Genomic DNA, 12,792 nt, shown 5'->3' with positions numbered 1-12,792 from the left:
GAACTCCTGACCTCAGGTGATCCACCCACCTCGCCCTCCCAAAGTGCTGAGATTATAGGCATGAGGCACGGCGCTCAGCCGAAAAACCCACACTCTTAAGAGGGCAGTTCTGTTCAATTCAGCCCCACGGTTTCCTCAACGTGGACAAAGCCATCACCTGTGCAGGTAGAGAAGCCCGGATGGTGGCTGGGCACCCTTGGGGATCCTGCACATTGATTTGAAAGAGCCCCGTGTAGAAGGTGGGTCCCTCAGGCCCTCCTGCGCCTCTTTCCATCCCCCCCAGGCATCCCGGAAAGGCAAGGAGGGTGTCTCCGGGCAGAACCCCCGCAGCGCACACTCACCGAGGCAGGCCGGTGGCGATGCAGAACAGGTCCATGATGTCGCTGGAGTTGCAGTACTTGCTGAAGATCACCTGCAGAACAGAAGCGGCGGTGAGGGGCGGCGGGGCGCGGGTTTCCCTGGAGGCATCAGATGCCACGTGCTTGGCTCCAACCGGAAGGTTCGTTTCGCAAAGAAAAATCATAACCCTCGGCATTGCCATATGACAGGCACATCTTTTCATCTGGTTGATATCTACGGGTGGTGAAATGTCATTGTTTCGTTCAGTGGAAAGAGTTGTAAAAAATACAGTGACCGCCCCCACCCCTTGGCCACATGCCTGTCGGGGACGTGGTTACGCGAAGGCATATCCCTTGGAAGGGGCCAGGCAGGACTGACCACTTGGGTTCAACACTGTCGCCCGGCACTGGGCCTTCAAGTATCCCATGGGGGCCGTTTTGTAAATAAATTTCAAGTTCGTTGACTTAAAAAAATAAAAAGACCGCCTTTCAGTATTGGGAACTGAGGGACTGAGGCTGAACGAGAGGACCACCGGGGACCCCAGGAGCCCGCGGAGAACCACTGGGGACCCCAGGAGCCCGCGGAGGACCACCGGGGACCCCAGGAGCCCATGGAGAAACACGACCTATGCATGGGATGGGAGCACTCACGCCCAAGTGCCACCCGGGCAGCGGTTGGCATCTGCATCTTTTGTCCAGGGGGTCTGGGCCATGAGTCTCGGCCCTCGGGGAGGGCATTCCAGTTTGGCGAGGGTGGGGCTTCTCCAGGGCTGGCCAGAGGCAGAACAGACCCGCCGAGGCCCCGCCTTCCTCGAGTGGATGCCTCCCTGGACAGCTTCCCCGGATGGGGGCTGCCAACACAGCTCTCCTTTCCAGCACAGTCCCTGGTGTGGGGGAAACGCAGGCCGAGGGAGACGGTTATGTTTTGGTGCCCAGTGCACCAATTTTTTTTTAAAGCTAAGATTAGTTTTCTTTTTTCTTTACTTGGAAACAGTGAAATATAGAAAACAGATTTTTTTTTTCGGTGACTAACACCATTTCCTGTGGGCTGCTGAACTGGCAACAGTAAGGCAGTAAACGGGACCTCCCCTTGCCCGTTATCCCCGCTGGCACCTGCCCCAGGGTGATGATGGGTGGTCCCCGCTGGCACCTGCCCCAGGGTGATGGTGGGTGGTCCCCGCTGGCACCTGCCCCAGGGTGATGGTGGGTCGCGGTGGCCTGTGGCATTGTGGGCATGGTCTATGACACCTGCCGTATCCCTGGCTGCCTACACAGCTGGCTCTGGCTGCACGTGCAAGGGCACAGGAGCCCCTTCCGTGTCCCAGCTTTGACCTCGCCGTTCCCTGCACGTTTTCCTTTGCACAACTGCCGGCTACTCCCAGAGCCCCCTCCTCTGGGATGTGCTTCTCCTCCCATGTCCTGGTTCCCAGGCTCGAGCACAGAGGCTGCTTCTCCCAACCCCACGGCTGGGGAGTCCTGCACTTGGCCGGGTGCCAGGCTCTCGCTTCTACCACGGCACCATCCTCAGCCCCAGTCACAGTCCACGCCATGGGTTATGCCCTGCATTATGACCGTGGAGTTGTGGCACGGCAGGGCCTGGGCTGGGTTCCTGGCCATTTTCCCACCAAGACGGGATAGAAAGTGGTTTCCACATGGACCCGTGTGTAACCCACTTCCGCCTGGTGTGGCAGGCTTACTTTGGGGTCAGACCTCAGTCTGCAGAGCGCAGGGGTGGAAGAGGAGGAAAGCAAGAAGGGCTCTTTCTTGGAACATTCTGGATCTGGAGCTTCTGGAGAAGCCAGAGGTGGTTTGCAAGGGGGCTGCTAAGGAGGTTGGTGTTCCTCAAAGCGTGCATCTGGCCCAGCCCAGGGATTCCCATGCAGAGGGTCTGGGTTGGGCCCCGGGAATCTGCAGGTAACTTCTACCGGGTTTCTTGGATTAGAAGCCACTTCTCAAAGATGTGTTTCTAGGGTATCTCCCTTAGATGAGAGGGGAGGTCCTACAGGAGGCGGGGGCCCTGTGGTCCCTGTGCTCCAACCTGGGTGGCCACAGCAAATGACCCCTTTCTAAAGTCCTCCCCCCAACCCGCCCCACTGGGCGCTTTTCCCCATGGGCAGGAAGGGCACCACAAACTGTCCCAGCCCCCCGGCGTCCACAGGGGATGATCTTGGAGTTAAATTCTCTCAAGACACATTTGGCAAGACCGACTCAAATCCTGGCTTCTTGGGGGGGCTTGAAGGGGCTGCACCCACCAGCAGGCCCTCACAAGGCGAGGGGAGGGTGAGTACGGATGGGACTGGGGAGGCTCATCTGACTTTACTCAGGAGGGAAGTGGCTTTGCCAAGGGCACCGGCTCACCGGCCTGGGGCTTCCCCACCTCAGGAGCCTGGGGCCAGGTGGTCCCGAGGGATCCCTGACTGCCTCTCACTCCTGGGACCCTCAACTCAACTTCTTCAAACCCACATTTCCTCTGCTGTAAAATGGGCCAAAAAAGGGCTGGCTGTCATCTACAGACGCTTTGACGCCAGTGCTCCCGAAGCCTCTGCACCAGGCTGGAGATGGAGCTTTCGGTTCCAGGCAGACACTTTGAGCCCCATGGAAAAGGACCGCAGTAGGCACCTCCAGTGACTGACCCCCAAGCGCAGACTCCAGGGGAAGCTTCTGATGGCTTCACTCAGATGATTCAGACCCTGCCAGTGGACTGCCCAGGGCTGCCAGAGCTCTTTCCAGTGGAGGAACAGCGGCTTCGTGAGGCTGCAGCCCAGGACCCAGTGAGAATCTGTTTCGGAGGACCGAGTGGAATGAGTGAGGCACCCTTGACTTTCCGGCTTCCTGCATGTAGTTGTACGGTTGGACTTTCTGGCTCTGTAAGGAAGCCCCTTCCCTGTCTTCTTAAGCCATCAGCTACCTTTAATGACCTAGATTTTTTGTAAACTGAAATGAATAATTTGTTTTTCGTTTTCAGACGGACTCTCCATCTGTGGCCCAGGTTGGAATGCGGTGGTGCGATCTCGGCTCACTGTAACCTCCGCCTCAGGGGTTCAAACAACTCTCCTGCCTCAGCCTCCCAAGCAGAGGGGCTTGCAGGCACCCATCACCATGCCCAGCTAGTTCTGTGTATTTTTGGTTGAGAGGGGGTTCCACCATGTTGGCCAGGCTGGTTTCAAACTCCTGACCCTAAGTGATCCTCCTGCTTCGGCCTCCCAAAGTGCTAGAATTATAGGCGTGAGTGAAATGAATAATTTTAAAGTGATATCTGATTTTTACCATCTGCTCTCCCTCCTCCCCAAATTCACTTTTATGAAGGCTTTACATATTGTGGCAATATAGTTACCTCCAAGGTTCCGTAAGGATCTGTCCTCCTTCCTGCCAGGATAGAAGTGGGGAAGGTTTATGCAACCAAGGCTGGGTCTCAGAGACCTGTGTGAGAACGATGCTCATGTGCTGGGCTGTGACCGCTTCTAAGGTAACTGTGCAGTGTCCACGCTCACAAAGTCTCCTGGGGGAGTGGAGGGACTCTCAGGGGTGTAGCCCCGAAGATGGGAAAAAGAGGCTCTACTCTGACAGGCCAGGGTTTTGGAATATCATGGGGGCCTTGCGAAGGGAGGGGTTCATGGAATGTATGTCCTGCAGGTGAAATCTGAAGGGGTTTTTGTGCTCGGCTTCCTAGCCTCAGGATGGCAAACAGAGGCGTTTAAAGTGTAACTGTGAGGTCTTCCAGCAAAACAAACTGAAAAGGACCCATATGGCACGGTGGCACTCTTGCTAACCCTGTGCAAACAGGCAAGCCAGCCACACCCGGGGACCAGCCTTATTCTGCCATCCAGAATAATCTCCCGTGGTAATTATGTTGGACAAAAGGTGGGGAGGCTGTCAGGAAATGTGACTGCTGGACAAGCACAAAAGTGACACGGCTGTCTCCAGTGGAGAATGGGCTTGGAAGTCCCTTTCGACAGTCCTTCACTCCTTGTAGACGCAGGGTTCCTGGATTTCTCTTCTGAACTGGTGGCCCCTTCTTCCCAGTTCCCATTTGGTTCATCAGTTCAGTAGAAATGGGTGACACAGTCATCCGAGATCTGGACAAGAGTCATGACTTTGGCTTTTGTGGTTGCGAATTAGCCTCTAGCGGTGCCAAAACGGACGAGAGTCTGGGCATGAGGTGACGTGTGAGCTCTAGGAATGTGGGCTGGGACAGCCATGTTCTCGGCCGGCGTCAGGAGACGCACCAGCCTGATGCTGCCCCTGACTGTGGGAGGCCAGCCCCGCGGCCGCTTCAGACCACGGGAGGACTTCCAGGCTGCCTCGTCAGGAGGCTGTAGGGCTTTCTGTCCACGTGCCAAATAATTTCGCAAATCCTTTATCCAGAAACAAACGGCGCAAACAAAGCTGATAGAATGAACTTTGAAAATGAGATGCAGAGGCAGCAGGATTAAGGGGAAAATGAAGGTTTTAGGTTGGCTTCCAGCTTGCAGGCACGTCAGGGCTGGAGTTTAAGAGCACGCACGGCGAGTCCCCGAAAACCCTTTCGAATGTGGCTTGACTGGCAGGTGTGTGATATTAAAGCAAGACAAGAGAAACAAATGACACAGAGGGTGGCTCCACCGCCGGAAGCTGACGCCTCTTCAGACTCAGCTGAGACCTGGGAACGCCAGTAGGAACTTCACAGTCTGGGAGTCCTCGTGCTGCCTGCATCAGAGAAGGCTGACACTGACCAGGCGGCAACCACATGCAAGCACTACTCTCAGATGCTTGCACACAGAGGTGCACGGGACTCCCATGCACCCAGCCAGAAGTGCACATCAGGACTGCACCTGGGCCGCCGGCTCCGGACCACACACGCTTGACCACAGCATACACTGACCCCCCCGGGTCTTTAATGTCTATACCCAAGCAGGCCTCCTTCTAGACACTCTGTAATAGAAGGAGCTGTTCATTTGAGAACAGGAAGCCCTGTGGCTAACCATTTACTTTTTTTTTTTTTTTTTTTTTGAGATGAGTCTTGCCCTATTGCCCAGGCTGGAGTGCAGTGGTGCGATCTTGGCTCACCCAACCTCTGCCTCCTAGGTTCAAGCGATTCTCCTGCCCCAGCCTCTCAAATAGCTGGCACTAGAGGCGCGTGCCACCATACCTTGCTAATTTTTGCATTTTTAGTAGAGATGGGATTTCTCCACGTTGGCCAGGATGGTCTTGATCTCTTGACCTGGTGATCCGTCCGCCTTGGCCTCCCAAAATGCTGGGATTACAGGCGTGAGCCACCGCGCCCGGCCCAGTTACTCCTTTTGTCCATGGCTTCTCTTTCAACCCTATGGGCAAGCGAATAACCAGTGGGAGCCTCAGTTTACCATTCTGTAAATAGGGTTGATGGCATCAGCTCCACCTGTCTCTCAGGGCTGTGAGAAGCAGTAAGTGAGATGACGGGTTTGAAAAGAATTATACAGAACACTACTGGGACACAAAGCTCAATTTCCCAGTTGCTGCGAATCTCCCTATCCCTGCTGCTTGCAAAGCCTGACTTTCACACAAGTCTCTAGGAGGTCTCTGAGTTAACAAGTGTACCTGGAAAAGCTCTTCGCCACACTTTGCCTGGCGCCCACAGTTATTCCGGCAGGGAATTCAAGCATACCATCTGCAGGGTTTCCGGAGCTGCGAAGAACCAACACCCAGCTCCTCGGTTCCCTCTGTTTTTTGGGGAGGGAGGAACGGAGGCCTGAGGAGGGGCCACCAGCGGTGCTCCCAGCAAGACAGGCCTGCTCCTTGCTGGGGTTGACCAGCAGTTAATCCGGAGAAGGGCGAGACCTACGTGTCACCAGCGCAGGCGGTCTCACTGGCTTCCTGGCTCAGCTCACGGCTGGTACCGGCCATGGCCCAACCGTGTTAGGCAGTGCAGGAGGGCACAGGGACCCCGGGGTGCTGGTCAGTTGTATCCAGCCACCGAGCTTGTGGTCAAGGTGATGGCCCCATCAGTCAGGTTGGCTGGGTGGAGGCCTTGCTGACAAATGACCCTCTCGGTCACCCCTTCCAAGTGGGGACACAGGAGGGAGATCGGGGTCACAGCAGCCACTCTGCACCCATGGCAGCACCCAGTACCTCTGCCGTCCAGCTGTCCTGTGCATAGCCTGCCTCCTGCTAACCCTGCGCTGTTCCCACGGCCAAGGGGACTGGAGCAGGGGGCTGCCCTAAGACCCCCTGGCCGTACCCAATCACACTTTTTTGTGGGAACTTTTACTGAGAGATGTGGAGCTGGTGGCGACTGTCAGTGAGCCACGTTCCCACGGATTGGATGCCGGGCTGGCCACGCTGGGACCCTGAGAGATAAAAAGGAGGAGAAGGCACAGGCGGGGGCCCCGAGCACGGGGGCAGTGGAGGCTGTGCGGGGGGGCTGCAGACCTGGAGAGGCAGGGGCCCCGAGCACGGGGGCAGTGGAGGCTGTGGGGGGGTGGCACTGTAGACCTGGAGAGGCAGGGGCCCCGAGCACGGGGGCAGTGGAGGCTGTGGGGGGGTGGCACTGCAGACCTGGAGAGGTAGGGGCCCCGAGTACGGGGGCAGTGGAGGCTGTCGGGGGTGGGGGGTGGCTGCAGACCTTGAGAGGCAGAGGCCCTGAGCACAAGGGCAGTGGAGGCTGTGGGGGGGGGGGTGCTGCAGACCTAGAGAGCCCAGGCCACCCAGGCTCCTGGCATCCTAGGTCCTGGGGGTTTTTCTAAAGACCCCTCAGCCTCCTTGCAACAGTGTCACTGAGCCTCCTCCCCACACCGATCGGTCTCTGCAGCAACCCAGATCTTCTGGAACTGGCTTAAGAGTCTGTTTCTTGCAGTGAGAAGCATGTTGACTGGCACACTTAGAAGAAACAGGGCGGGAGTTTGAGGGGTCGGCCTTGAGGGGGCTGCCAACCCCATGCCTAGGGCTTCTGGGTGAAGGGACAGGACAGAGGGTCTCTCATGCCAGGGGCTGGAGGGGGGCGAGTCGTTTCCCAGTTCAGGGGCGTCTTCCTGGATTTCACTCTATTTTATCAAATTGGAGTGGTTTTTATGTTCTGTCTCCTCTCAGGCCCTCCATTGAAAGGTTTATTGGGGGCTGTGTTGTGGGAAGGGTCCCTCAGCTTCCCTTTTCTGACCCCACATGTTCCCCTTTCTGAGCCCATGTGTGCTGCCTGCAGGGTGAGGCCAGGCTGGAGCAGGGATCAGAGCTCAGGCTGGGGCAGCAGCTCAATGACCAGGTCTCCTCGTGTGAGGCTGAGAGGGAACGCTGGGTCCAGAGGGAAGGAGCTCCAGCTCCTGGGGTGCTTCATGGTCTTCCTGTAAAACCAACGCTCAAGTAAAGGGGTTTCCGAGAGCCCCGGAGTGATCCATGAGGACTCCAGCTGCTGAATGGGAGGCGTGATTTCCATGTGAGCTGTGTGGGAGGGGGGAGGTGGAGCAAGCAATGAGGTGGCTCAGGGCTCCAAGTGGAAATCGTACTTGGCGGATGCGTGCACTGCATGGAAAATAGGACACAGACTGGATGCCAGCAGCAGCTTGCGGGTGGGCATTCCAGAAGGTTCTTCTGCCTACCGAGCCGGCCTGGCATTGGCACTTCCTTGCCCGCGGCCTGTAGGGAGGAACCAGGGCTCATTTTGGCAAACGTGTCCCGGTGCAGCGCAGCCCTCTCCTCGTTACCTGGGTCTCTGAGGTCCATGGGACTCCAGCTCTCCCAGCTCACCAGTGTGTTTTTATCTGAAAGGCGCGGCATTAAGCCCGAGGCACCTGCTTGTTCCAGTATGGAGGGGACTAGTCCATTGAGATCCTTCTAGTGGCCGACCCTTCTGAGCAGCGCAAGCCCACTGGGCTCCTGCCCGGCCGCTGGGAGGGGAAGTGGCTGCCGTGCCTTGCTGCCTCCTCCAGCCTGTCTGTGCACCCTGACCCGTGGTACCTGCTGTCGTGCTCGCCTGTCCCAGTCCCAAAGACCATCCTGGCTGCTGCACCTGTCTGGGGGGTGGCCCTGGAAGAATGCTGGCTGCACATCCGATGCTGTCTGTGTCCATTAGTTCTGATTTTTGGAGCAGGCATTGACGGATGTACAGCCCCTTCCACATGTCTTCAAATTCACACACGCATTCACATAAATGAAAACGTTTTTTAGTTAGAAAAGCCGATTCCAATGCCCAGCCCCTGCTTTCCTTCTGCTTCTTCCTTTCCCTTCATTACGGAGGTTGAGCAAGGAGCTGTGGAAAGACGGTTACCCAGAACTGAGTGTCCTTGGTCCCAGCCCGGCCTCCTGCTGGGCAGGCAGCTCTCAGAAGGGCACTGAGGCTGTGGAGGGGCCAGGCAGGAGTGTGGGAGGAAGCACTGGTCTAGCGGTTTTATTTGGGATCCAGATAGAAAATGGCTTTTCACTGTCTCTGCCCCATTTACCCTTGCCATTTCAGCATCTCTGCAGTCCAAATGTGGCCAGCAATGACAGCTGAGAAAATTATTCCCTCTCCAGAGCAATTAGGAGCCGGGCAGAAGCGCTGGTAATAACAGAGCAGAGACCTGCAGCCGGCAGTGCCCCGCCGAGCCCCTCACGCCCCCAGGGCTCTGTGCTGAGCCTGCTTCCATCGATTCCACACTGGAAGGGAAGAGCCGACCGTGGTTCATCTTTCTCTTTCTATTTGAGACGCTTCCTTGCAGCTGCCGTGAACATTTCTTGCTGGGTTTGTCAGACTCTAGTTTGGATTGGCACAAAGCCAGCGACCCTGGACACTGGGTTTCTTGCACAGACATGTGTGGTGCTATGTAGAAATTCTCCAATTCCTGGACAAACAAGATAACCGGACAGGGTTCAGTGGCTCACGCCTGTACTCCTAGCACTTAGGGAGACTGAGGCGGGTGGGTCACCCAAGGTTAAGAGTTCGAGACCAGCCTGGCCAGTGTGGCGAAATCCCATCTCTACTAAAAATACAAAAATTAGCCAGGCATAGTAGCATGTGCCTATAGTCCCAGCTCCTTAGGAGGCTGAGGCAGGAGAATTGCTTGAACCCAGGAGGCAGAGGCTGCAGTGAGCTGAGATTGTGCCACTGCACTCCAGCCTGGCGCCTGGCAACAAAGTGAGACTCTGTCTCAAAAAAAAAAACAAACAAACAAAACTGGATGGTCACAAGGGTTTGAGCTGAGCACAATAGGTTGGGGAAAGAAAACCAGCCCCATCACAAAAGAACAGTGTTGATGTGAGACACTCAGGGGCCAGGTGGTGGGGACGGTGGGAGGGGCCCCCGTAACAGAGCACCCGCCCTGTGAGGCTGGCTGCAGTTTTTTTCACCAGAAAGACGACCCCACAAAGCCGGTAAACCAGGATGGGGTTAGTTTCCTCTCCAGATCCCTGAAGATGTCTGTGTCACCTTTCAAAATCATTACAAACATGTCTGTGTCAGGTAAGTCTGGCTTTGAGGTTGGCTGTTGTAAAACATGCAATTATGTTCATTGTCTTCTGCTATCGCTTACGACTGTGAAATTCTTTATTCAATTGCCTTAGCAACAGTTTTTACAGAGCGTCTTTGAACTTGGAGTAAAAATCTGGAGTGAAATTTCTTCATTATGATTATTCCACAGTCTTTCCCCCAAGTAGCTTTAAGTGGCTAAGGCTGAAGATGAGAGCCCAGGCATGTACCCAGCACGACGCAGAGCTCCTACAGAAGGGTAGCCCCTCTTTCCATCACCCTACCTTTCCCGAGGACGGGGGAGTGGGCTCTGCTCCTCTCCAAGGGCAGCAGCTTAAAGAGGCTAGATGCCCCGGCTCACGGCTGGTGCCCGCCCTGCCGTATTCACACAGCTACTGATCTCAGCCTCTCGAGCATCTTACACTCCACCCTGCCCCATATTTTGATTTACTCTTGTAACTTGATGACGGTGTTTATTATAAATGTCAGATTGACATCAGACACCTCCTACCCAACCAAAATAAGGAGTACTGATTTCTACAAGCAGTCCCGCTTGGGAGGGCCAGTAACCAGGGATCATCGTATTGACAGTCACGGGAAGGTGAGGCACAGCTCCAAACTAGACAGCAGCCGGGTGGCCGGCAATGGCTGCGTGTGAAACTGTGGCCCACCCACAACACGCCACGCTGCTCAGCAGGGGAAAGGTGCACACGACTACTTGGACGGAACTCAAGGTAATGATGCCAGTTTAAAAAAGCCAATGTCAAGAGGTTATATGCCGTGCAATCCCATTTATCTAATATTCTTGAAATGGCAGAAGAATTGAAGAGCTAGGGAACAGATTCCTCTTCACCGGGACAGGGTGTTGGAAACAGAGTCAGGGTGGGGCGCTGGAAATAGGTGTAGACTGGGGATGTGGTGAGCGAGGGAGCCTGTGGTGATGGACTATTCTAGATTGTGACTGTGGCTGCGGATGAGAGAGCCTACACAGGCAGGAACACTGTAGAACTCGGTACCCATGCTCAAGGGGACGCAAGTGCATTAGGCTGTTCTTGCATTGCCATAAAAGAAATATCTGAGATGGGGTAAATTATAAAGCCGATTTCCAATTGGCTCAGTTCTGCAGGCTGTACAAGCATGACACTGACATCACTTCCTTCTGGGGAGGCCTCAGGGAGCTTTTACTCACGGGATGAGGAGCAGGCATGCACACCCACACTAGGGAGAAAGAGAGAGAGAGAGGAGATGCCTTCCACCCTCACACCTAAACAACCAGATCTTTCGAGAATTCACTCACTCTCTCAAGGCTGGCACCAAGGGGGTGGCGCTAAACCATGTGAGAAACCCACCCCCACGATCCAGTCACGTCCCAGCAGGCCCCACTCCGACTCCGGGGATACCAATTTAGCATGAGATTTGGCGGGGACAAATATCTAACCTACATCAGCAAGCAGGGCTGGGAAATCTGGATCAGATTGGGGCTTGTCTCACCGTCAACGCCCACGTAAGGCTGTGCCATAATTTTGCAAGACATTCCCAGTGGAGGAGACTGGATGGAGGGTACACGGATCTCTCTGCTGTCTTTCCAACAGCTGCAAGGGACTCTCCTCTTATCTTCAAGAGAATATCTGAGATGAAGCGGCAGCACCGAGGCAGAGGCAGTGAGGCTGGTGCCCTTCGGGCACATGGATCTGCTCGGCACTGCCGGAAAGCAGGTTGGCAGTACTGTGCTCTGACCCAGAGTCACGTTTCCAGGAATGGCTCTTAGGGAAATAATGAAGATAAAATAACAACAAAAGCATTTATTAAGTGCCAGGCACCATTCGGGTACATTCCACGAACCATCTCGTCTAATCTCCACAGCACGCCCGGATTTATACCCAAACTAGTGCCCTGCGCTGCCGTGCTGTGAGCAAGGCCTCTGAGCACGTTCCTCCTGGGTTACCCACTGCAGAGAAATGGAATTAAGCTGAATATCTCATAAACAATGAAGTGATTACATTTCAGTCAGCCTCCACGAGGCAACTTCATGGAGCCATTCAAATCATGTTTGTGAAGAGAATTTAATGCTATGTCGGAAAGTGCTGCTGATGGAATGCTGAGCGAAAATAATCAGGATACAAAATTGTGCAAAAGAAAGCCACATGGGCCGGGGGTGCTGGCTCAAACCTGTAATCCCAGCGCTTTGGGAGGCCGAGGCAGGTGGATCACGAAGTCAAGAGATTGAGACCATCCTGGTCAACATGGTGAAACCCCGTCTCTACTAAAAATACAAAAAATTAGCTGGGCACGGTGGCGCGTGCCTGTAATCCCAGCTACTCAGGAGGCTGAGGCAGGAGAATTGCCTGAACCCAGGAGGCGGAGGTTGCGGTGAGCCGAGATTGCGCCATTGCACTCCAGCCTGGGTAACAAGAGCGAAACTCCGTCTCAGAAAAAAAGAAAGCCACATATGCACGTGCGTGCACGTGCGCACACACACACGCATGTACGCACGCACGCGCACGCACACGCATGTACGCACACACGTACACACGCACACACACACGTACACACACGTACGCGCGCACACACACACGTACACACACGCGCACACACTCCTAAGTGCACACTTGCATGACAACACCAGTGACTGCAGCACTTTCCTCTGGGTAGTGGGGGATGAATTATTTTCTCCCTGATCCTGTTCTGCATTTTTCATAATTTCTGCAATGAATATGTAGGGTTTTTATAACCAATAAAAAAGGTATCCAGCTCTGGAAGCCGAGCTTAGAAATTGATAACAGAACCAGCCCACGAGCATGCTGTACTGCATTTACATAAAATCCTCATGGGAGAAAAAAGGTCTTTACCATTTTTATTTGGAAGAACACTCTTTGGCATGGAGCCAAGCAGCTGAGAAAATTAAACGCCAGTTAACCAGAGGACAGAAATGGGAATCTGAAGAGCGCGTGGCTGGGGGTAGGAGAGGGCCTGGTGCAGGAGAGGGGGAAGCCGCAGAGAGGGCCTGGGGGAGGATGCACAGAATCCAGAGCCAAGGACAAGGCCGGGCCCCTCTTGGGAAGA

General features: G+C 55.0%; 1 protein-coding gene across 2 annotated transcripts in view; it reads right to left on the bottom strand.

Annotated features, from left to right (window-relative positions):
- The window catches only part of PDE9A (phosphodiesterase 9A), a 116,993-nt gene that overhangs the window by 81,646 nt on the left and 22,555 nt on the right, over positions 1-12,792 (bottom strand). The window contains exon 2 of one of the 2 annotated variants that reach the window (XM_035283208.3): positions 342-412. The exons of the other annotated variant lie outside the window; for it this stretch is intronic. Coding sequence (XP_035139099.1) covers positions 342-412 — 71 coding nt within the window. The remainder of the gene's footprint in view (positions 1-341; positions 413-12,792) is intronic. 2 annotated transcript variants of the gene reach the window in all.

The sequence above is a fragment of the Callithrix jacchus genome, chromosome 21 (genome assembly GCF_049354715.1).
Source record: "Callithrix jacchus isolate 240 chromosome 21, calJac240_pri, whole genome shotgun sequence".
In the NCBI taxonomy this organism is placed as follows: Eukaryota; Metazoa; Chordata; class Mammalia; order Primates; family Cebidae; genus Callithrix; species Callithrix jacchus.
Note: the sequence above shows the minus strand (reverse complement) of the source record. Positions and strands in the feature narration are given on the sequence as shown.